Source organism: Lepidochelys kempii, chromosome 8 (genome assembly GCF_965140265.1).
Source record: "Lepidochelys kempii isolate rLepKem1 chromosome 8, rLepKem1.hap2, whole genome shotgun sequence".
NCBI lineage: Eukaryota > Metazoa > Chordata > Testudines > Cheloniidae > Lepidochelys > Lepidochelys kempii.
The window spans coordinates 41,418,436-41,430,765 of NC_133263.1; the positions used below are offsets into that span (position 1 = coordinate 41,418,436).

General features: G+C 48.8%; 1 protein-coding gene across 1 annotated transcript; it reads right to left on the reverse strand.

Moving 5' to 3' along the window:
* Positions 1-3,240, reverse strand: RGS4 (regulator of G protein signaling 4). The gene is made up of 4 exons (XM_073358184.1): positions 3,143-3,240; positions 2,166-2,227; positions 835-1,002; positions 1-245 (listed from the first exon to the last, which is right to left on the reverse strand). Exons 1-4 carry the CDS (start codon positions 3,235-3,237, stop codon positions 1-3), a joined length of 570 nt encoding a protein of 189 aa, XP_073214285.1. The 5' UTR covers positions 3,238-3,240.
* Positions 3,241-12,330: the final 9,090 nt, after the last annotated feature.

Sequence of the window (12,330 nt, forward strand, 5' to 3'; positions counted from 1 at the left end):
CTAAGCACACTGAGGGACCAGAGAGGAGGAGCAGGCTAAGGCGGGAGACGTAGCTCTTTTGTGGCTCTCAGTCGCACAAGTAGTTGGGCTGACCAAGTCGAGGTAGAAGTGAGATTTGAGGAAGTGGCAGTAAGAATCCTTCTCCATGAGGATGAAGATTTTTCTCTGAGCCTCATTGAAGCACAACAGGGTGGGCTTGAGAACGTTGTGGCTGGTCACTTCCCATATGCAGGAAGGGAGGGAGAGATTAGCACAGGCTGGTCTGGATGCAGCCAGGCAAGGAATGGAGAGCCAGGGTTTGCTCCAGATATTTTCCCAGGTAGTCTGTTAAATGCACCTAGAAAGGGTTGGCTCTCACTGCAGAATCCACCCAGTCAGAACTCAGTGGAAGTAAAGGGGGGCTGCTTGGACCGCAGTGGGATCTCTGGCTACAAATGGGATTATTTGCATGAGTGGATCCCCAAGTCTGGGGTCGGGAAGGGTATTTCCCTTCTTTGGGACAGAGGGGCAGGGTGGCATGTCCCTGGGATAGATTCTTTCAGGTGCATGGAATGCACATGGGGAACCTCTGTTTGTCTGGTCCTCTTCTCCTTGTTTTGACATTTGGAGTGCATAAGGTGGGGACTGAGCCCATCTGAGAAGAGCTCATTTAAAGCAGTGAAAGTGCCATAGTTCAGCTGCACTTTTGACTTGCATTTTGTCCACACAGCAAAGCCCCTCCCCCACCTCTCTGAAGAGCCAGGGCCAAATTCTCAGGAGAAGTGCTGTTGTAGGGCCAGCTGCCCACTCTGCTTAGCCCTGAGGCTGAGGGTTCTGTAGAGGGTGCTCCATCTACTTCTCTAGTAGCCTGCAAAGAAATGAACTCATCGTAAATCATCCTGGCCTTGGGGCTAAGCTTGGCTGGCAATTTGGTTTTCTTGTACTCCTCGCAGCTCACCCAGAACTCAATATTCTCCTCACTGTACTCAGACTTGAGGAAAGCCCGGAAAGCAGCCAGCCCACCTGCAGATGGGGTGAAAGCAATAGGAAGCAGGTGAGTCCCCTTGGCTGCTAGCTTCTCTTAGCTGTGTTAGGGTGATCCCAAGTAGCCAATGGGCTGCTGCCCAGAAATCCGCAGACAGCAGCTCCTCACTGCAGAGGCTGCGTGTTTGGCTTGGTCTTCCTCTTGGGATTTCCAGAGCTGGTAAATGGCTGGCACAGTGAGGCCTCAAGGGGCAGGCAAATAGCATGGCCCCTCAGGCACCAACTCCCAAGCAGTGACCTTTCCTGGGGCAGCCAACAGGAGCACACAGATAGACCCTGTCCCAGCCGATCCCAGGCAGGCCATTAATGCACAGTGTGTGATTCCAGGCCTGGGAACCTCTCTGGCTTGGTGGCACAGAGCCCAGGGGCTGCAGCGCAGGGTGAGAGGGGCTTGTACTTGAGCAGCTGGAGATATGTCCATCACTGCCTGACCTTCGTGTCACCCATGACAAGCTTTACCCTGAGAACAAACTTCAGGAAGGCCTGGAGCTGCACGTGTCCTGGCTGCATGCCCACAATAGGCCAACAGGGGTGAATTCTGTGGAACTGGCCCCAGGAAAACAACCAGAGCTGAGCGCTGGGACAAGCTTGTGAGGCCAGGAAACAAGATTGGCCAAATTCACTCTGGTTTAACGCAGCTAACTTCAATGGAATTGCATCAGGGACGACTATGGCCCAACATTTGCCTTCTTTCAGGGTGAATAGGACAGAAATGTGAGACGTGCTGGGGTCAGCAGCAGAGCTGACACTGACCACAGTCTGGGACCAAGGCAGAGCCACTCCCTCCATGTTTGGGAAATTGTGGGTCCCTTGAGTTCCCCACACAGCCTGAGGATGAGATTTCATGTGTTCCCAACTTCCTTAGAGCATGTGCTGCTTTACCAATAAGGGATAGTTCAGCGCGAATGCCATGGTCTGTTCTCATAGCCACCAACAGGTCTTGAGTCTGCCTTCTGCCAAGTCTACATGCAGTGGAACCTGTCTCCACTCCAGCTCCACTGCCCTCTGTGCCTGTGACCTTCCCTAGCCTGGAGTTGTACCATGCGGCACCAGCCTAGGATCACTCATCATACCAAATAGTCAACAGTACAGAATATGTTCTCTCCCCAGATCCCTCCAGCACAGTGGCCCCATCTACTTACTGTTATGATGTAACAGGTTCTCCAAACAGTCAGCCCATTTCTGGACTTTCTTGTGGCTAACTCTAGGAGGGGACAAAGGGATAGATGGAGTGTGGAGTTGACTAGGACTTTTGCTTAGCCCTCTAGTACATCACCACCAGGACTTCTATCCCTAAATGCACTGACCCATTCCACATCACTGGGATGAACACCCCTCCTGTGGCTATCACTGATCTTCTGAGTTCAGGTAGAGATCTATGGAGAGTCTAGTTCACGTGCACAACACAGCACACACCACCAGAAGGGGCTGGGGAAATTTCCCCAGGGATGGTCCGTATGGACTTGAGTAGAGTTTGGGGTTGTTTGCCTCTCTCAGGAGCACTGAGTAGAGATTGGCCTTTAGGTTCAAGTCAGTGAATCCAAATGGGTGATTTCCTGAGACTGTAGGGGGTACTGTTAATTTGGCTAAAGGCACAAAGAACGTAGAATTGACACACCACAATAGGCCAATGGTCCAAGAGTCCTGCATGCTGCATCCTTTGTCCTGGGATGTACCATAACCTCCTAGCCCTGCATGCTGCCTGCTCTGTATCAGGACATATGTACTGCCCCCCTCTGTCCTGAGATGTATCATATCCACCTAGCCCTGTGTGTTGCCTGCTGCATCCTGGGACTAGGGTTGCCAATTTTGGTTGGATGTATTCCTGGAGATGTAATCACATGACATAATCTTTAATTAAAGATTAATCTTTAATTTCTGGAGACTCCTGGCCAATCCTGGAAGGTTGTCAACCCTACCTAGGATGTACCATCTCCATCTAGCCCTTTGTGCTGCCTCCTTCAGTTCTGGGACGTACCATAACCATCCAGCCCTGTGTACTGCCTGCTACTGTCCTGCTGTGGCACCACCAGGAATGCTAGTGAACTACTGTAACGAAGGAGCAAACGCTCCCTTCAGCATCAGGTCCTGCCATTCCTGCCGCTGGCTTTTCTCTTACCTCTGGGCTGGAGCCATTTTCTCCTTCTTGCTGTGGGAAGAGCTGTGCTCGCATGAATCAGGCTTCTGCAGTAAGAAATCCAGATGATGCTTCATATCTTTTGCACTGGAAGAAACAAACCAAGAAACCATTGATATAGGCTATTATTATTAAGAGCCAAAAGGCAGGGTCTTTATGCAAAATCAAACAGCTTATGGGCAAGGTTCTGTGGCCTGTAATGTGCAGGCGGTCAGACTATTTGATCATGATGGTCCCCTTCTGATCTTAAAGTCTATGAGCTTAGAACTCCTGAGTGTTACGGGCCCATTTCAGCTCTGCATGTTCAACTCTGATGCATCACTTCTCAGTGTGCACTTCTTCTCTTTTGGACAAATAGCATTAACATAGGAATTGAAGCAAGTGGGATCTTATATTCAGTGAACTAGACTTTCAACAGTATAACAAATATGATCAGTGGAGCTTATAATGAGTTGCTTGATTAGCTGCCTGTTAGGAGATCACTGCAATAGAAGAGGTTTTATTTGCTATTATTTCATGTGAAATATAAAATGTAGTTATACTCAGAAAAGGATTACAATTATGTAACAAAGGCCCTTTCATCAGCTCTGTGCATATTCAAGGCCAATCTACCTGTTTATTGACAAAGCAGGTCTGACACTGTTACTTTACTTACTTGGCTTCCCAGAATCCTACCAGATGAGCATTCTGGATACGCTAATGAGCTGATCCTCACAACACCCTGTGAAATGGAGGCACGGAGCTTCTAAAGTGTCACAAAGGGAATCTGTGAAAGGCCAGGAAATGAACTCAGAACTTCTGCATCCTAACAGCAAGGCTGCCCTTCCACTTTGCTGAGCCAATTCATTGATAGCAGAGCAAGCTGAGTTCCATCCTGATTGGAGCCCCATCAAAAGAATTAGCTGATTGCAGAATCTCTGGGCTTCAGCACCTCAACATCACTCCAGATTTGGGCTTTTATTACTGAGGTTGATGTGTGCAGTAGAATAAATAGAAAAAGAGTACTTGTGGCACCTTAGAGACTAACAAATTTATTTGAGCATAAGCTTTCATGAGCTACAGCTCACTTCATTGGATGTATGCAGTGGAAAATATAGTGGAGAGATTTATATACACAGAAAACATGAAACAATGTGTGTTACCATACACACTGTAACCAGAGTGATCAGGTTAGGTGAGCTATTACCAGCAGGAGAGTGTGGGGGGGAGGGGGGAACCTTTTGTAGTGTTAATCAAGGAGTCTGGTTTTGAAGTTTTTTTTGTTGAAGAATTGCCCCTTTTAAGTCTGTAATCGAGTGACCAAAGAGATTGAAATGTTCTCCGATGAGAGACTGCTGAATTGGAATTAATTTACAAAGTGGATACAATTAACTTAGGCTTGAATAAAGACTGGGAGTGAATCTGTCATTACACAAAGTAAAACTATTTCCCCATCTTTATTCCCCCCCCCCCCTTGCTGTTCCTCAGACATTCTTGTCAACTGCTGGAAATGGCCCACCTTGATTATCATTACAAAAGGTTCCCCCCCCACCCCTGCTCTCCTGCTGGTAACAGCTCACCTTACCTGATCACTCTCATTACAGTGTGTATGGTAACGCCCATTATTTCATGTTCTCTGTGTATATAAATCTCCCCCTGTATTTTCCACTGAATGCATCCGATGAAGTGAGCTGTAGCTCATGAAAGCTTATGCTCAAATAAATTTGTTAGTCTCTAAGGTGCCACAAGTACTCCTTTTCTTTTTGTGGATACAGACTGCTACTCTGAAATCTGTCAGAATAAATAAAGCCAGTTTCCTGTCCATCCAAGGCTGAGTGCACTTAGCGACCTTGCACTTTATAAACCTGTAGTGGGGTGGTCACCTCGCTCCTGCCCGGAGGGGTTAAAAGCAGCCTTGGGGGAGGGCTGTGGCTGGGGAAAGCTGAATGGAGAAGCAGCCTCAGCTCTGGTCACACCCCAGTCAGGCCCCAGCTGGCCCTTATAAGAGGGCAGTGGGCCAGGAGCAGACAGCCTCTCTTTGTCTCTAGAGGGAGAAGGGCCTGTGTGCTGGGAAGCTGAACAAAGTACCTGAGGGGAGCAGGGCAGGAGAATAGGGTAAGGGAGCTGGGGAGCTCCTGCCTGGAAAAGCCCCAGGCTGCAGCTTTGTCAAAGGCCAGAAAGGTGCAAGGGTGCAGCCCAGGGTAGGCAGAGGCAGCTGGTCCAGACTCCCTTTGCCTCTGATGATTGGCTTATACAGACTGCAGTTGGCCCCAGTGAAAGGTGGCTAGATGGTGACTGGCAGTAGCCACTGAGGCGAGGTGGGGATAGTGGGTGGGGGTTCCCCTGGGTGGGGAGACCTAGAGAGTGGGTGTACTGCCAGGGGGCATCACCTGAGGACAAGGGGCACAGAGGCCAGTGGCAGTGGGGCATCAGCCTTCAGAGGGCTCTCTGGGTCAAAAGATCTAATTCCCAGGATGACCGACAGGAGGTGCCGCAGGGGTGAGTCTTGCCTCGTTACAAAAACAAACTGTAAGTTGAAGGTCGCTGGTCAAATAAATGTAATGTTGTTTTTAGCCACTTTTTTCATCTGACCACATGCTAAAGGAAATAAAACAGCCAAACAAGTCATGTTAGCAAAACTAAATGATTGACGATCAAGCAGACTGACTGAGGAGAAGATAAAGTGGGGAGGGGGCACTTGCTGTAAGCAGAAGTGCTGTCACAAACATTGCTTCGGGGGTAATTCTGAAATAGGTTGTTATTATTTGGGTTCACTATATTTTTACTTTTACCATTAGCTCCACTTCAACACAGTGTTTGTCCTTTTTGTTCATCAACAGGGTTTGACTCCACAGCAGAGACCTTGCCTGCTTAGACTAATAGTCTTTAAGGTCAGAAGGGACCGGCATGATCATTTAGTTTGACCTTCTGCACATCGGAGGCCATAGAACCTCACACGTTTCTGAAATAGACCCTAACCCTCTGGCTGTGTTACTGAAGTCCTCAAATCATGGCTTAAAGACTTCAAGTTACAGAGAATCCACTGTTTACATTATTTTAAACCTGCAAGTGACCCATGCTCCACTCTGCAGAGGAAGGCAAAAAAACCCCAGGTCTCTGCCTATCCGATCTGGGGGAAAATTCCTTCCCCCAAATATGGTGATCAGTTAGACCCTGAGCATGTGGGCAAGACCTACCAGACAGAAGGGAAAAAATCCTCTGTAGTAACCAGGGGTCCAGTTTCATTCCAACCCTTCTCCACTGCTTGTAGGAGAAGTGTGGGGTCCAGCATACCTGGGACTGTATAAATATGCCTATATCACCCTCGGTCCAACGGGCTGGTGAAGAGGTTCAATGGGACTCTAAAGATGATGCTGAAAACCTTTATGAACCAGCACTCACAGGACTGGAACAAGTATTTACCCTACCTGCTGTTCGCGTACAGGGAAGTGCCCCAGGAATCGACAGGGTTCTCCCCTTTTGACTTGCAGTATGGGAGGAGATTCAGGGGACCCCTGGACCTGATGAGAGATGAATGATAGGGAATGCCTTCAGCAATGGAGAATCAGGGGTGGAGTATGTACTGACTTTCCGGGAAAAGGTCACTGAGCTCATGGGCTTGGCGAGGGAGAATCTAGCCAGAGTCCAAAGGAGGCAGAAGGTCTGGTATGACCATACAGTGCGATCAGTTGTTTGGCAGGCAGGCTCAGATCAACTGTGTCCTGCCTCCCTGTTCAAGTAGGGGGTGAGTGAGTCTCACCAAAAGAAGAAGGAAAAAAAAAAAAAGCCTTAGTGTTAGGCATGGGTGGGAGTGCGCGGCTAGCAGCAGCAGCAGCACAGCCAGCCCCTGCTCACCTAGGGCTGTCCCACACCTCTTGGGCTGATGATCATGTCATACACATGTATGGTTGCTCCCTGCCAGCCAGGCTTGACTCTGGCCCCAGCAGGCATCAGGTGACCCAAGGGAGCCCAGCTAGGCTAGGTCTGGGTGCAGTGGTTGATTAGGGGAGGAGACGCCCTGGAACCCCGGCAGGAGCTGCGCTGGGGTGGGTGGGGAAGGAGAAGCCCAGGATCCTGGCGTGAGCCTTGCTGGGGGGGAGGAGAAGCCCTGGATCCCAGCAGGAACCACGGGGGTAGGGGGAGAGGAGCCATGTTGGGAGGGGGGAGGAGAAGCCCTGGACCCTGGCAGGACCTGCACGGGGGGGGGGAGAGAGTGGGGGGATGAGAAGCTCCGGACCCCAGCAGGAGCCGCACTGGGGTGGGGAGAAGAAGCCCTGGACCCTGGCAAAAGATGTGGGGCTGAAGTCTCCTGCTCTGGAGCCCCAGCCACCCTAGTGGCAGAAGCTGCAGGGCTGAAGCCCCGACCCCACTCTGTGCGGAGCTGGCCTGAGCCCCTCTCTCTCCTGTCCCCCCTGTGTGGACCTGGCTTTCACTCTCAGGCTGTGGAGAAATTAAGCCCAAATCTACTCACATTGGTATCTCCATTTTCCCCATCATCACACAGCCATGAATGGATTTAGCCTAGGAGGCAGGGTCAGTATTGGCCCCATTTGGCTTGTGCGATCTAGGGTACACAGAGGTGAAGTGACTTTCCCAAGACTAAGCAGGGAGTCTGGCAGAGCAGAGAATCAAACCCAGAACACCTGAGCCTGAGGCCTGTGCCTTAACCACTAGGCAACCTTCCCACCCAAGGAGGGGAAACCTTCTCTGCCACTTTGAGTGTGTGTGTGGGAGCAGCTACTAGACAGAGCCGTCAGGAGGTAGGGAGAAGAGAGAGATGGGAAAAGGGACATGGGTGGGAAGCAAGAAGGGGGAAACATCAGGAAGGGGAGGAAGGACGTAGAGAAGAAACAAGAGAAAGGGAAAGGGGCAGGGAGAGTGACAGGGAGAGGAGAAAGAGGAAGGGAGAGGGGAAAGACACTCCACTGCTTGTCCCTCCCATCCATCTTCTTCCCACAGCCATCAGTGGCCCTCAGCTCCCAAACAGGCCCTAAGCAGGTGTGAAGCCCAGAGTGAATGTAATGTCTTTACACTGGGATTTTAGTGAAGACAGCTTGTAGAGGAGTATAATGATTTAACTATACTGTAATTCATGATAATGTAATGATATATTTCACTACTATTTTAATAATGTTTACATTGTTAAGATGCCAATGATAGACATTCAATAACAGAATATGAAAGAAGTGTATAAATATGCTGAAAATTGCCAGTTTTGGGGGGAGGCTGAGCCCCCCAAACACACACACCTCACCTTCAATGCAGGAGGGGGCAGAAAGGAGTAAGCCATGGGCAGGAGATGCTCAGGGAGAGGACCTAAGGGAAGGGAGCAGAAGGGGGGCAGGAAGAGGTGGAGTGGGGCAGAGTGAGGGCAGGGTCTTGGGGAAGGGGGCGGAGCTGGGATGGGGCACCCACCAGCAAAACCAAAAGTCAGCACCTATGCTTTGAGACTGTGCACTCTCCATGCAATTCCTGAAGATCAAAAGATGAGTACATTGGTTGCAAAAGTGACTGGGAGAGCTCTGTACATATTCAGTAAGATGCCAACTGATGATGCTTCAAACTATGGTAAATTTAAGGAACTGGTTTTGAAACAGTTCCAGATTACACCTGAAACCTATAGGGTAAAATTGAGGAGTTTTAAGAGGGGATCTGGATTAAGTAATGTGGCCTATGTAAATGAAATGAGGGATTTGTTAGACAAGTGGGTGAGGGGAAAAGGCATTACAAGCTTTTGTCATAAACATAAAGGGAAGGGTAACAACCTTTATGTACGCAGTAACATAAAATTCCTCCTGGCCAGAGGTACAGAATCCCTTTACCTGTAAGGGGTTAAGAAGCTCAAATAACCTGGTTGGCACCTGACCAAAAAGACCAATAAGGAAAGAAGATACTTTAAAATCGGGGGGGAGGGGCGGAAGCAGTTTTGTTTGATCTCTCTTTGTTTGTTGCCTCTCTGGATAGAGAGGGAGAGACCAATCAAGAATCATAGAATATCAAGGTTGGAAGGGGCCTCAGGAGGTCATCTACTCCAACCCCCTGCTCAAAGCAGGACCAATCCCAATTAAATCATCCCAGCCAGGGCTTTGTCAAGCCTGACCTTAAAAACTTCTAAGGAAGGAGATTCTACCACCTCCCTAGGTAACGCATTCCAGTGTTTCACCACCCTCCTAGTGAAAAAGTTTTTCCTAATATCCAACCTAAACCTCCCCCACTGCAACTTGAGACCATTACTCCTTGTCCTGTCCTCTTCTACCACTGAGAATAGTCTAGAATCATCCTCTCTGGAACCACCTCTCAGGTAGTTGAAAGCAGCTATCAAATCCCCCCTCATTCTTCTCTTCTGCAGACTAAACAATCCCAGTTCCCTCAGTCTCTCCTCGTAAGTCATGTGTTCCAGACCCCTAATCATTTTTGTTGCCCTTCGCTGGACTCTCTCCAATTTATCCACATCCTTCTTTTAGTGTGGGGCCCAAAACTGGACACAGTACCCCAGAGGAGGCCTCACCAATGTCGAATAGAGGGGGACGATCACGTCCCTCGATCTGCACCATCAGAGACCATCTTCTGAAAAGATACCTGAAATGATATATAGATATAGTTACAGAAATTGTAAGTTAAGTCAGGAAATGCATTAGATTATCTTTTGTTTTGGCTTGTGAATTTTCCCTAAGCTAAGAGGTAATTTCATTCCTGCTTTGTAACTGAAAAGCAAAGTCAGAGGGGAATCCTCTGTGTTTTAAATCTTTTTATTTACCCTATAAAGTTACCTTCCATCTTGATTTTACAGGTATGATTCTTTTACTTTTTTAAAAAATAAATTTCTGCTATAGACCACTGGACCAGGGGGATGAGGTGGATGAGGCTTTCTTCTGGCAGCTCGCAGAACCTACTAGATTGCACGCCCTGGTTCTTATGGGTGACTTTAATTTTCCTGATATCTGCTGGGAGAGCAATACAGCAGTGCATAGACAATCCAGGAAGTTTTTGAAAGCATAGGGGACAATTTCCTGGTGCAAGTGCTAGAGGAGCCAAATGGGGGGGGAGCTTTTCTTGACCTGCTGCTCACAAACCGGGAAGAATTAGTGGGGGAAGCAAAAGTGGATGGGAATCTGGGAGGCAGTGACCATGAGTTGGTTGAGTTCAGGATCCTGACGCAGGGAAGAAAGGTAAGCAGCAGGATACGGACCCTGGACTTCAGGAAAGCAGACTTCGACTCCCTCAGGGAACAGATGGGTAAGATCCCCTGGGGGACTAACATGAAGGGGAAAGGAGTCCAGGAGAGCTGGCTGTATTTCAAAGAATCCCTGTTGAGGTTACAGGGACAAACCATCCCAATGTGTCGAAAGAATAGTAAATATGGCAGGTGACCAGCTTGGCTTAACGGTGAAATCCTAGCGGATCTTAAACATAAAAAAGAAGCTTACAAGCAGTGGAAGGTTGGACATATGACCAGGGAAGAGTATAAAAATATTGCTTGGGCATGTAGGAATGAAATCAGGAGGGCCAAATCGCACCTGGAGCTGCAGCTAGCAAGAGATGTCAAGAGTAACAAGAAGGGTTTCTTCAGGCATGTTGGCAACAAGAAGAAAGCCAAGGAAAGTGTGGGCCCCTTAATGAATGAGGGAGGCAACCTAGTGACAGAGGATGTGGAAAAAGCTAATGTACTCAATGCTTTTTTAGCCTCTGTCTTCACTAACAAGGTCAGCTCCCAGACTGCTGCGCTGGGCATCACAAAATGGGGAAGAGATGGCCAGCCCTCTGTGGAGAAAGAGGTGGTTAGGGACTATTTAGAAAAGCTGGATGTGCACAAGTCCATGGGGCCAGACGAGTTGCATCCGAGAGTGCTAAAGAAATTGGCGGCTGTGATTGCAGAGCCATTGGCCATTATCTTTGAAAACTTGTGGCGAACGGGGGAAGTCCCAGATGACTGGAAAAAGGCTAATGTAGTACCAATCTTTAAAAAAGGGAAGAAGGAGGATCCTGGAAACTACAGGCCAGTCAGCCTCACCTCCGTCCCTGGAAAAAATCATGGAGCAGGTCCTCAAAGAATCAATCCTGAAGCACTTACATGAGAGGAAAGTGATCAGGAACAGTCAGCATGGATTGGACCAAGGGAAGGTCATGCCTGACTAATCTAATCGCCTTCTATGATGAGATTACTGGTTCAGTGGATGAAGGGAAAGCAGTGGATGTATTGTTTCTTGACTTTAGCAAAGCTTTTGACATGGTCTCCCACAGTATTCTTGTCAGCAAGTTAAAGAAGTATGGGCTGGATGAATGCACTATAAGGTGAGTAGAAAGTTGGCTGGATTGTCGTGCTCAGCGGGTAATGATCAATGGCTCCATGTCTAGTTGGCAGCCGGTGTCAAGTGGAGTGCCCCAGGGGTCGGTCCTGGGGCCGGTTTTGTTCAATATCTTCATAAATGATCTGGAGGATGGTGTGGATTGCACTCTCAGCAAATTTGCGGATGATACTAAACTGGGAGGAGTGGTAGATACGCTGGAGGGGAGGGATAGGATACAGAAGGACATAGACAAATTGGAGGATTGGGCCAAAAGAAATCTGATGAGGTTCAATAAGGATAAGTGCAGGGTCCTGCACTTAGGACGGAAGAACCCAATGCACAGCTACAGACTAGGGACCGAGTGGCTAGCAGCAGTTCTGCGGAAAAGGACCTAGGGGTTACAGTGGACGAGAAGCTGGATATGAGTCAGCAGTGTGCCCTTGTTGCCAAGAAGGCCAATGGCATTTTGGGATGTATAAGTAGGGGCATAGCGAGCAGATCGAGGGACGTGATCGTCCCCCTCTATTCGACATTGGTGAGGCCTCATCTGGAGTACTGTGTCCAGTTTTGGGCCCCACACTACAAGAAGGATGTGGATAAATTGGAGAGAGTCCAGCGAAGGGCAACAAAAATGATTAGGGGTCTGGAACACATGACTTATGAGGAGAGGCTGAGGGAACTGGGATTGTTTAGTCTGCAGAAGAGAAGAATGAGGGGGGATTTGATAGCTGCTTTCAACTACCTGAGAGGTGGTTCCAGAGAGGATGGTTCTAGACTATTCTCAGTGGTAGAAGAGGACAGGACAAGGATTAATGGTCTCAAGTTGCAGTGGGGGAGGTTTAGGTTGGATATTAGGAAAAACTTTTTCACTAGGAGGGTGGTGAAACACTGGAATGCGTTACC